The sequence below is a fragment of the Ovis aries genome, chromosome 23 (assembly GCF_016772045.2).
Source record: "Ovis aries strain OAR_USU_Benz2616 breed Rambouillet chromosome 23, ARS-UI_Ramb_v3.0, whole genome shotgun sequence".
Classification (NCBI taxonomy): Eukaryota; Metazoa; Chordata; class Mammalia; order Artiodactyla; family Bovidae; genus Ovis; species Ovis aries.
The window spans coordinates 31006378-31018506 of record NC_056076.1 but is presented as its reverse complement, the minus strand read 5'-3'; the positions used below and the strand labels follow the sequence as shown (position 1 = coordinate 31018506).

At 38.1% G+C, this 12129-nt stretch overlaps 2 protein-coding genes across 8 annotated transcripts in view; one reads left to right on the top strand and one right to left on the bottom strand.

Moving 5' to 3' along the window:
* The window catches only part of PSMA8 (proteasome 20S subunit alpha 8), a 40869-nt gene extending 29003 nt beyond the window's left edge, over nt 1-11866 (top strand). For 2 of the 3 annotated variants that reach the window (XM_042239528.2, XM_004020462.6), the window contains exons 3-7: nt 1330-1454; nt 4300-4422; nt 9466-9585; nt 9699-9761; nt 11467-11866. In XM_042239528.2, coding sequence (XP_042095462.1) covers nt 1330-1454; nt 4300-4422; nt 9466-9585; nt 9699-9761; nt 11467-11559 — 524 coding nt within the window. In that variant the 3' untranslated portion in view covers nt 11560-11866. Of the gene's footprint in view, nt 1-1296; nt 1455-4299; nt 4423-9465; nt 9586-9698; nt 9762-11466 lie in introns of all 3 variants that reach the window. The other variant, XM_012103453.5, reaches the window with a different exon arrangement.
* The window catches only part of SS18 (SS18 subunit of BAF chromatin remodeling complex), a 143935-nt gene that overhangs the window by 100506 nt on the left and 31300 nt on the right, over nt 1-12129 (bottom strand). The gene's annotated exons all lie outside the window — the stretch shown is intronic.

Sequence of the window (12129 nt, the reverse complement as noted above, 5' to 3'; positions counted from 1 at the left end):
ATCATATCAATATTTACAATATAAATAAATACTGTACTTCAATATCTCCTTTCTTATCATATTTTTAAATGGAGTGAAGCTTTTAGCCTATAGGGTAGGCTGAGTCAATCTATCACCATTTCTTTCTCTTAGATAACCTTTGCAGAGATAAGAATCAATTTCTTCTTTTTAACTGAATGTCTGATTGTAATTCATACCCTACTCCTGAGTGTTAGAGTGGTTCTCAACAGTGGCATGTTCTGACAGTTTCTTCTTTGTTGGTTACTGTTAACTACCTTCAGGAACTAACCATTCTTCCAGGTTTGTAGAAACACATTTTGAAATGGCGTGGAAGGGAAACAAGAGTTTGTGACTGCAGAAGACTGATTGGTTATGTGAGAAACGGCTGTTTCAGAGATCTTGTGAATGAGTTTTTTGAGCAATATGATATTAAGAGAGTGGAGAAAGAAAGTAAATGGTGATGAAAAGGTCAAATGCCAAAAAGTCTTCAATAGAAATGTTTGTAATCATTTGAATCCCTTTAAGTTTTTGATCATTTTGATAGAAACATCTGTCTCCTCTTACAAGTGTTAAGAATTCATCACATGATGTTTTGGTATGATAAAAGCAAGATGAAGTTTTTTCTTTCCTTCTTTCTTATTTTTTGGCTGTACACCTTGTGGCATCCTAGTTCCCTGACCAGGAATCGAACCCAGGCCCTCAGCAATGGACATGCCAGAGTCCTCACCATTCGACTGCCAGTAAATCCCCTTCTTTTTCTGTTTTAATGTTCTTGATTTTCAAACCCCTAATCTTAGACAAAGAGCTGACAAGCAGCATGTCATGGTTATGCTGAAAGCAGACTGAGTTCGTGTTTGATAATGAAGTTTCGTTGTTTTCATAAGAAGAAATCCAGCTTACTTTATGGTTTAGGTAAAAAGTAGCTTGGTTCTGGAATCAGGATAGATGGTCAGCTTTTGAACAAATCTGCCACTGATACTGTCTCAAAAAAGCTTTTAAAATTTGACTACAGAGTTTTTTTTTTAAATTTAATAAAACCTAATAATCAAACCAGCTACTGTAAATTAAACCATCTTATCCTGATCTTTGGGAAATAGGTTACTTCACATTCCTGTTTAAATATTATTTAAAACAATTTTCTTTAAAAAGTAAATAACAATGGATCAAATGAAGGAAACAAAGCAACTTAGGATGAGTGATACTCTACTCCATAAATTCTTTATTATGAACATATATTGGAAAAAACAAAGAATGTTACAGGAAAAATATCATGGTGGCCAAAACACTTTTAATGAGGAAGACTTCATTATTCTTTGACTGTTTTTGTAGGACTGACTGCTGATGCAAGAGTAGTAATAAACAAAGCTCGTGTGGAATGCCAAAGTCATAAGCTTACAGTTGAGGACCCAGTCACCGTAGAATATATAACTCGCTTCATAGCAACCTTAAAGCAGGTAAGCCAGTATTCCAACAGAGTTCTTCAAGTGTTCTTTTTTCCACCATGATGGGTCCTATCATGGGAATACTAGTCACTCCAACCATTCAGTCTGTTAAAATGTACTAAATTCCTTATTATTTCTCATTTCACATTCAGATTCTTATTCCAGTGGAGTGGATTGATTTGGTCACTAGAAATCTCAATCAGTATCAATTCTGAGAATTAAAAATTAAAAAAAAATGAGTGACCTTTTAAGGAGATTTCTGTAGTTCAGAAATGTAGCAGTAAGACACCATTTTTAAAGTTTTCCACAGAAATAACCCAATTCTTTCATCTATAAAGCTAAACACAACTGATCAGGTTTAGACACTATGTGTTCTGAATCCATGTATAGATACATGATTTTGCCTTTCGTGTAATCATGATGCATACAAATACTGCTTCATTTATTATCATTTTCTTGGTTATTTATCCAAAGCAACGTGGTTCTTACACTCACCATCCTAACTATATAGTACTGTTTCTAATTGCTATCTCCTAATGATTTAGGTTGCTCCAGGCTCTTCTTTCCTTTTCTCCTTCCCTCCCCCACTCCCTCTTTCTGCCTCTCTCTTTCAATCTGCTACTTTAATAACATTATTCTATCTTGGTCACAGTTTTTTCTTTTTTGAGTTATATTGTTAAATTAATTTTCAGTCTGGGATTCCTAGATTAAAGGTTGTAATTGGTTTTAAGACTCTTGTTATATGTAGCTAAATTGCTTTCTAAAAAGATTGAACAAATTTTTATTGTACAACTAGCAGTACATAAATATATCCCTAAAGAATCATCAGCACTGGGTTTTTCATTTTTCTTTTATTTTGCAAATAAGTATAGCATAGCATTGTAATAGTTGTTTTAATTTGTATTTTATAATTAGTAGTGAGGTCAATTTTTTCCACACATATTTGTTTGCTATTTTCATTTCTCCTAGTGTAAACTGTCTTTTCTTTTGACAGGCACTCTGGCAGTTAAGAATTTGCTCCCAGGAGTGAGAAATTTGGGGTTTAAGTCCAGGCTTTGCTACTTCCTAGTTAATGCCCTGGGCGAATCATTTAGCCTATTTTACCTCAATTTCCTTATTTATAAAATTAACATTACAATAATGTTTGTTGAGTTGCAATATATAGTACACTTAAAGAATTTAGAATACTTCCTGGGATGAATTTTACTATTTGTTTTTACATAGAGATTTTTTTTATAGGTTCTATATATTCTAGATATTATATTTTTAAATTTCATACTTACAAGAAATGGCCCTATTTTGTTTTTTTAGAATTTAATTCATTTCAACAAAGTTCAACATTTTTATATTGTTCTTTTTTTCTTTCTTCATTGCTTTGATTTTCCCAAGTTAAAAGGTACTCACCAAAAGCCAAGGTAACAGAAGATTGTGTACACAAGGTTCCCAGTTAAGGTTTTTAGGTTTTCTTTTGGAAATATAAAAACTATTATGCATGGAACATTTATAGAAACATGCATTGTGAATCTGTAACAGTGGTGTTGCTACCGAGGAGAAGCCTGAGGCTCTGGAACAAAAGTTATCCTCATGTACAGCTTTTGTTCTTGTAAATGATTTTAACCTTGTGCACGTGTTTCTTCTTCATGCTGGGGATGCAGCTTCCATCCCTGGTGGGGGAACTAAGATCTCACATCCCTCTGGCATGGCCAAAACAAAACAAAAAAGTGGTTGCTTAAGCAAACAAAGTAAAAGTTTCTTTCCTTTAAGGGATCTTTACAAAACATCTACTTCATACCTACGTGTGAACTAGGAACATTAGGGAATAACAGAGAAAAAAGACAAACCCTGTTCTTTCAGAGTTTATGTTGTAACTCACTATTTACATTCAAAATCTAAAGTGGCTTTGGAAATTCCCTGGCAATCCAGTGATTACAACTCGGGCTTCCACTGCTGGGGGTGCGGGCATTTTGAGCTAAGATCCCAGAAGTTGTGTGGCATGGCTGAAGAAAAATCAAACACAAAAACCCCAATTTAAAGTGGCTTGTAAATATATATATAATAACATTAAAATTTTTTTTAAAAACTATGTAGACAAGTCCAAGAAGAAAGCTAGTCTAAATACAGGCCAGACTTCCTACAGTTGCCTACAAATGTGGTCCTGAGTTTTCTCCCATGGCTGCCTCTCTGCACAACTTCTGTGGATGCCAGTCTCAGAATTCATGTGAATTCCACTCCCTAGGACACACATTCAGAAAGTTCCTAGCACCAAAGTAGAAAGATAAAACTGGTTTCCAGTGCCCCATTTGTCAGTGAGGAAAAAACATGCTTTTTCTTCAAGAGAAACAAAAGTTTCTTGTTTTGAGACTGAAAGAAATGTCTTAGTTGGATTTTTATGTAGAGATAAGAGCATACTGAACAGAATATACTTGATAATAATAGTATCAAGTAAGAATACTTGATAATAACAACAGTGTCCCTCACAATAAAACCAAGGCCGTGCTCCGCACAGCTCACTGAAATCAACTTTGTTGAGAACCAAAATGATATGACAAGCACAGTTCTCTGCAATAGGAAAATGGTTATAGTCTAGTTATGCTACCAAAGGCAACAGGAAAACAAATTTCAGACCATACGTAAGAAACTTATGATTTCATTTTACAAGACTGTCAGTATTTACTTTTTAAATTTTTCATCATGGATTGAGGTTACTACAGAAAAATTGAGCAAGAGGATCTTGAAGAAAATAGAAATTAATAAAGATCATTTTATCAGGAATACTTTATATTAGAAATTGTTATTTGGTAGTGTTGTCCTTTCTTTGGCCTCATACAGAGAGTAGTCAAAACATTTTATTTTTCAGAAATATACTCAGAGCAATGGACGAAGGCCTTTTGGTATATCTGCCTTGATTGTAGGTTTTGATGATGATGGTATCCCAAGATTATATCAGACTGATCCCTCTGGTACTTACCATGCTTGGAAGGTGAGTCAGGAATTTGTTCATGTCTTTTAGAATTTGAGGATTATACTTGTTGGATAGCATCACTGGCTCAATGGACATGAGTTTGAGCCAACTCTGGGAGACAGTGAAGGACAGGGAGGCCTGGCATGCTGCAGTCCAGGTCACAAAGTTGGACACAACTTAGCGACTGAACAACTGCCGAGAAGCATTTTTATTTCAAAGTCAGTTAGGAAAATAAAGGAGATTGCTTAATTGTTGGCAAGTTTATTTATCGTCTGGGTCTGAAACTGCTTTGCTGTGGTGTTGTAAGGCCAGGTGGTGGAGGTGGGAGGGCGTAAACAGCACGAGCATGTGCGCGCTCACATGTACACCGTGTCATCATCATTTTACTGATTTTATGTATTGCACTTTCTTTTAAGATTTTGGTTGAAGGAAGCATTATGCAACTTAAAAAAAATCATCTGTAACAAAAATTCTTGGAAACTTTTTTATTCTACACTTTTGAAGTATTACTCAGGAGTTAAGTGGCTTTTTTTTTTTTTTTTTTTTTTAAGTTTTCACCACTAGTTAATAGCAAGACTGGAATTAGAACTCAGGGTCTCCTGCTTCTTAGTGCAGGGTTCTGTCCTCTGCTTCATGCTACTTCCCTCAAGCCAAATGATTCTGTCTCTATAGTATATAAATTCTGATATCCAGCCTTTCAATGTGGAGTAAAGTCTTGTGGTTTTATTTTTATTTAGGGGTGTGCCCTCTGGCACTTTGTTAAACATAAGGTCACGTTTCTCTGTCTTGTTTCTTTTTCGTTTGTTTCTGTGTTTTGGTGTTTTTTACTCTGACCTAGTATGCCACGCATCCCGGTAAGACGGGACTGTGGACTGCTGAGAACACGGCTGTGTCATCACCGCGTAATGAGAACACTTGGCAGTGCTAGGTGGTAGTCTTACAAGGTGCAGTTAGAGGACATGTGAAATAGAGAGTAGAGATTTTTGCACATTAGAGTAACATGAGCTGATTTATATTTTAAAAGTATCTCTCATTGAGAATAGATTGTAGGGCAGAAGCAGGCAAACACAGTTGCATGCATGCTCAGTCACTTCAGTCCTGTCCAGCTCTTTGCTACCCCATGGACTGTAGCCCACCAGGCTCCTCTGTCCATGGGATTCTCCAGGCAAGAATACTGGAGTGGGTTGTTGCCATGCCCTCCTCCAGGGGAATCTTTCCTACACAGGAATCAAACTCGCGTCTACCTGTGTCTCCTACATTGCAGGTGGGCTCTTTACCTACTGAGCCACGATTTAGGGGACTCTTAATAATAAGTGAAATCAGATTTAGATCAGGGGCGTTGGCCAGTGAAAGGTAGGGATAGATCCAGCCTATTCTGTAAAGGAGGAGAACCCAGAGAGTAAGATCCTGGATCCCGAGTGAAAACAGGATTCCAAGAAGAGTTGATCAGCCAGGTAAGCACCACTGATAAAAGAAAACGGCTGTGCTATGATTGAATTTGGCAACATGCAAGTCATTGGTGACCTTGGCAAGAACAGCCTGGATAGAGTGATGGTGATAAGCTTATAAGGCCAAGTTTTCTGCTGTGTTGGTAATACTTGAAATAGGAACAAAGTTAGTATGCTGTATACTTCAGAACAGTGTTTCTCAAAGTGTTTTCTTTGGATGTTAATATATGTCAGTTAAGCTGTTTAAGGCTAATTAATGTGGGGAGATGTTTTTCTAAAGAAATTTAATAAATTTTCTTAAGTTCTGCATGTTCTAAAAGGCATTGGAAATATTCTAGAAACAGTTTAAGTAGTCCCCAAGATTACTTTAATTTGGAACCCTTTTATCATTGATCCTTTCTCCACACTGGTATTCTTTGGAAAATAACATTTAACCATTATTAAAGGCCATTTAACCATCATTTTTAGTAAGGGCTTTGGGGACCAGCATCTGCTGAAGGGAAGGGAACAAGATGAGGCTGAGGGAAAAGTGGGGCTGCAGTGGAATCTCCATAAAGGCCTCATCACCCTGTGGGAAGCCCTGGGTCAGGGGTAGCTCTTCAGAGTTGTTTCAAGTTGGGATGGGGGAACTGGGCATTAATAGCTCTTCATCAGTCAGTCGTTGGATTTGGGCCAACTCTGGACAGTACAAGACCTTAAGTGAGATAGCTCTTGTTAACAACGGCACCTCTCAAAGAAGGTTAAGAGGTGAGGGCCATGTGCCCTTGGCACTGCCAGCAGCTGGAGGAATAAGGCTTTCATTTCTGAAGGGGAGTGGGGCAGCACATCCCAGGATCCACTCAGAGCTCTATTTGTGAATTATTGTTCTCAGCTCCCGGGATGTAATGATCCTTAACAGGTAAGGATTTATCTTTCCTGCATAATGAGAAGGTTGAAGTAGGCAGTTACTGGTGTTTGTCTCTTTTATTATCTTAGTCTTTTTTCATGCTCCCAAGGTAGTTACTAGACCTCCAGCCAACATGTCTGCATTATAGGCAGCAGAGATTCCTAGAAGGTTCATCCAGTTACTTCCACTTGTATATTCCTTTTGGTAACAGAGGGTAGGACATGACATTTTTCAGCAGGCACATTGCCTGGAGTTCTGTCACAGAGGAAGAATGAATACTGGAGTTGGCAGCTAATATTCTTTGCCACAGAAAATCATCATTAATCTGGACAGGCAGGCAGGAAAAACATTGCAAAACCATCAAGAGTCTGTTGAAATGAACTCAAGTGGGTAATGGGGTTGGAGGGAGGGTGGGGTTATAAGTGTGGTAAGAAGCAGCTAGATTTTAGGAAACCAGTCAAATAGGTTAGGGGGTAAAGAATTTTGACATCAGCAATTGGAAGCAGTGGACAGGAAAGTCACCAGGGATTTACAAGGTGACTTTTAAAGGCTCAGTGAGATTTTTGGATAAACCACTACCTTATGTACTTCCTCTCCAGGCAGCAGCCAGTTAGTTGACCAAAACAAACTTGAAGCTAATAAACTCTGAAGTCACACCAGGCAGAAGGGTTTACCTTTGATCTTAATGAAATTTCAAGGCTAAAAACTCTGATTTAAAATTTCATAGCTATTTATTTTAATCTTCTGAAATATAAAGGTATGGTAAAAGTTCTGCGAAGTTCAGTTCAGTTGCTCAGTCATGTCCGACTCTTTGTGACCGCATGGACTGCAGCACACCAGGCCTCCCTGTCCATCACCAACTCCCTGAATTTACTCAAACTCATGTCCATTGAGTCGGTGATGCCATCCAACCGTCTCATCCTCTTTTGTCCCCTACTCCTCCTGCTTTCAGTCTTTCCCAGAATCAGAGTCAGTTCTTCGCATTTTGTGGCCAAAGTATTGGGAGTTTCAGCTTCAGCATCAGTCCTTTGAATGAATATTCAGGACTGATTTCCTGCAGAACTATATGTTCATGTAGTACAAAAGGTATGTTTTCATACTCACGTCCTAAAAATCTCCTTTGCCATCTCTTTCCAGTAACCATAGTACACACCAGTTAGAACTGGGACCTTCCCATTTGCAGGCAGAACCCTTCAGTGAAAGGGTGGGCCTTTCTGCTGGCTCTCTTCACTCTCCGGAGCCATCACAGCAGAAGGGCATGTGGCAGCACAGTGTACAGAGCACAAGGCTCGGATTGATGATTGGTCTTCTTGGTTTCAAAGCTCGTATCTTCCGCTTACCCACTATATGATCTTGGGCAAGATTACCTAAGTCAGCGGTTCACAAACAGGGGTGATTTTGTCCCAGCATAGGGACATTTGGCAATATCTCAAGGCACATTTGGTTGTCATCGTTGAGGTAGGGGATACAACTGGCATCTAGTGAATAGAAAGCTGAGCACCGAAGAAACGATTCTTCTGAACTGTGGTGTTGAAGACGACTCTTGAGAGTCCCTTGGACTGCCAGGCGATGAAACCAGGCAATCCTTATGGAAATCAGTCCTGAATATTCACTGGAAGGACTGATGCTGGAGCTGAAGCTCTAATATTTTGGCCACCTGATGGGAAGAACTGACTCACTGGAGAAGACCCTGATGCTGGGAAAGATTGAAGGAAAGAAGAGAAGGTGGACAGAGGATGAGATGGTTGGATAGCATCACCAACTCAACGGACATGAGTTTGAGCAAGCTCCAGGTGTTGGTGATGGACAGGGAAGCCCAGCGTGCTGCAGTCCATGGAGTTGCAAAGAGTTGGACACGACTGAGCGACTGAACTGAATTAGTGGATAGAGACTGTGAAACATCCTGCAATGCACAGAACAGCCCCCACCACAGCAAAGTTATCCAGTCCAAACTGTCGGCTCTTTTAACCTTTTCAATCCTTCATTTCTTCCTCCATGAATTAGAATTAGTAATAGTACCTTTTTAATTGTTTTTGTGATGGTTAAGATGAGATAATCTGTTTAAAATGCTTAACATAGTGCCTGGCACACTGAGTGTTCTGTTAATAAAAATTACTGTTACCATTATCATCACTAGTACTCATCTGGATATTTACACTGAATGGAAAGAACAGGCTATATATTACTGGTAGCCATGCAACCAGGGAGATGCTTTTGCCTCTTCCTTCCATCTGCTGAAAATTTCTGAAGAACAAAGAAAAATGGGGAGTGGAACAGAAAAAGCCCTTCTTGCTTATAGTCAGAGGAGATAAAATGATGCATAGTCCTGTTCAAAGAAACACCTTTCTTCTTCACACTGATGTCCTTTTATTTTTCTTTTTGCATCATATTGCAATTATATCTCCTTTCCTCTTTACATCTTTTCAAGTTTCAACTCTTTCAATCTTTCTTAACTACGAAGGACTTGGGAACCATTAACAAAATAGAAAGCACTGGCCAGGACAAGGCATTGGTGTATTTGAAAATAAGTCACGCCATCATCTCAGATTATTCATATAGTAAATCAAATGAGCTGTTGAAATGTTTGCTAAATCTTTGAACTACAATTTTCCTTTAGTAATTATGCTAAGTAATAGTGGAATAAACTCTAAACTCCTAAACTTCACTTAGTAACCATAAGTTCATTCATATTGCAGTGGTATTAATAATCTTCTTCTATCTTTCAAGGCAAATGCAATAGGTCGAAGTGCCAAAACTGTCCGAGAATTTCTGGAAAAGAATTACACAGAAGATGCCATAGCACATGACAATGAAGCTATCAAATTAGCAATAAGAGCTTTGCTGGAAGTAAGTGATAAAGCATATACAGAAAATCATGGTTTTTTTCCCCCTCATTCAGTTGCTTATTAAAACACAGACTTTCCTGAAGTAATTCTAAAATTGCACTTGTTTTACATTAGGTTGTCCAGTCTGGTGGAAAAAACATTGAACTTGCTATAATAAGAAGAAACCAACCTTTGAAGGTAAGTCATTAACCAAAGAGGAAAAAGACCTGTAGTATAAGGCATTTTAACAAAAAAATTTAGTATGTTGCTGACACCTGTGAATCTTTATTACAAGCCTGAAACCTCCCTTAGCATCCATTGACACTATGATGAATTCTGTTTTGTTTCTGTGGGCTAACTGTCACTAATCTGTACATGCTTACTACACAAGCAGTTATCTCTCCCTAGCCCTCTATGAAGTCCTAGGGGTGCTGAGATCTGTGTATAGGCCTACCCCACTTAGTACATGTTCTTATAAGTAGGAATCCCTACTGAGTCCGTCCCATGTAGGGTCAGCGTACTGTATTCCCTGTGGAGATTCATTCCTGGCACCATACAGCAACAGTCCCTCTTGCTGTCTTTTCAGATCTGAAATCAAGATTAGCTTCCAGTGTCATTCAGCTGCCATTTATATAACCGTTGGCCCTCTAGGCTTCTAACATAATGTTATCCTTCATTATGTTAAAAAACCACCCTTTTTGATTGCCTACTGGTTTTTATCTGATTTCTCTACTTTTCACTTCTGGGTGCCTTAAGCTTCTGTAAGACTTGCATTTTAATATCTAATTGTGATCATCTTTCCATATTTCTTTATATCAAGTCTAGCATTATTAGTTGTACACCTTTAGTCAGCCACTGTGTGTTAAAACTGCTGGACCACAAAGTAAATTGTCCAGAACACAGCAATAAATTGCTCCAAACACTGTGATAGAGAACTCATTGGTAAAGAGGATTTGAAATGTGACCGACTGTTCATTAGGTAGAGCTTCACACTGTGTGCCAGCTAGGTCTTTAGCTGAGAGTGTACAAAAGCACTTGCATGGAAAACTATATGAAAAATGAGCCCTAAAGCAGTATTTTATATATACCCTTTCTTTTGTGTTAAGGAAACTATTTCAGGGGGAAATAGTGTTAAAATCAGTGCTGTGTGGAGCAGTGGTTTTGGTTTTTGGAGTTTTGTTGTTTTGACACTAGTGGGTAGAGATGCAAGGACAGGGCAGGAGCAAGTTTCAGTGAATAAGAGAAGTGGGGACACGAGGGCTGGGGCTGCCTCTGTGGGGCTCTGCACAAACCACCAGGGTCCCAAGCAGAGGATGGAGATGGTATGGGGCAGGTTGTTACCTCTGCTTCCAGGACTCAGGGACAGCTGTGCCAACACCACCGGGACACAGAACCACTGAGTCCAGAGTCAGCTCTCCAGCCCCACGACATACATGTGTATGTATGTTCTTATGTTCTCTACTTAGTTTGGGAGCTGTAAACAAAGCACCATGGAAATCATCATTGTCCTACCTCTTTGGCTAGTTCAGGAGCTGATAAAATAAACAAACCCCAGTGAGAATCACAGTGGCATCGGGTGGGAGTTCAGTAATCAGTTATTCATGAATAGAATAAGCTTTGCATTCAAATGTGTTCAGAATTATATCCATATAGAAGATATGGAACCCAATATTGCATTTCCTGGCTTTTTATTTTAGCACAATGATAGTGGAAATGTTGTAGAGTTCTGATTTTGTCCATAATTGTTATAATTAAGCTTCTTCTGAAATATTTCATCATGTACTTGAAGTTACATAAAGTTATAAAAAATAAAATTATAAAATATAATTGGGTTCATCAACATTATAGTTAGAAATTGTTGCTATAATCGAAATTTGCTTTTTAAATTTTTTTCTCTTTTCAGATGTTTAGTGCCAAAGAAATTGAATTACAAGTAAATGAAATAGAAAAGGAAAAAGAAGAAGCAGAGAAGAAAAAATCAAAGAAGACCACCTAATTCTTAGGAGAAACACTGGGATATTTTAATATTTCCTTGTACTCAGAAATGCTTAGTGAAATTTTAAAGGAAATAAGTTAATATGCAACATTACACTTAGTAGTTACATGTGTTGAGAATGTCATACTTGTGGCATTCATCTATCACAAACATACATAATTATGAAGTTTTTTTTCAAAAGAGTTCAGTAATTGTTGAAAGCAGTCATGACTTTACATAAGCCTGAGATTATATTTTATAACTTTCTCAGTATGTTACTTTTTTCATATATGCACATTCAATTAAAACTTTTTAATTAAAAAAATAATTTGGTGCTATTTGAGCAATGACTGTCAGGTAGAGATAGCTATTCCAAAATAAATTGAATATAATATTGAGTTGCATTTCTAGATAAAAACATCCTTGTGTTGGTGATGTGCCAAAATTTTGTCAGTGCCTTTAAGTGAGCTTCCCAGGCAGTGGTAAAGAACCTGCCTGTGAATGCAGGAAACTTAAGAGACCTGGGTTCAGTCCCTGAGTTGGGAAGATCCCCTGGAGGAGGGCACGGCAACCCAATCCAGTATTCTTGCC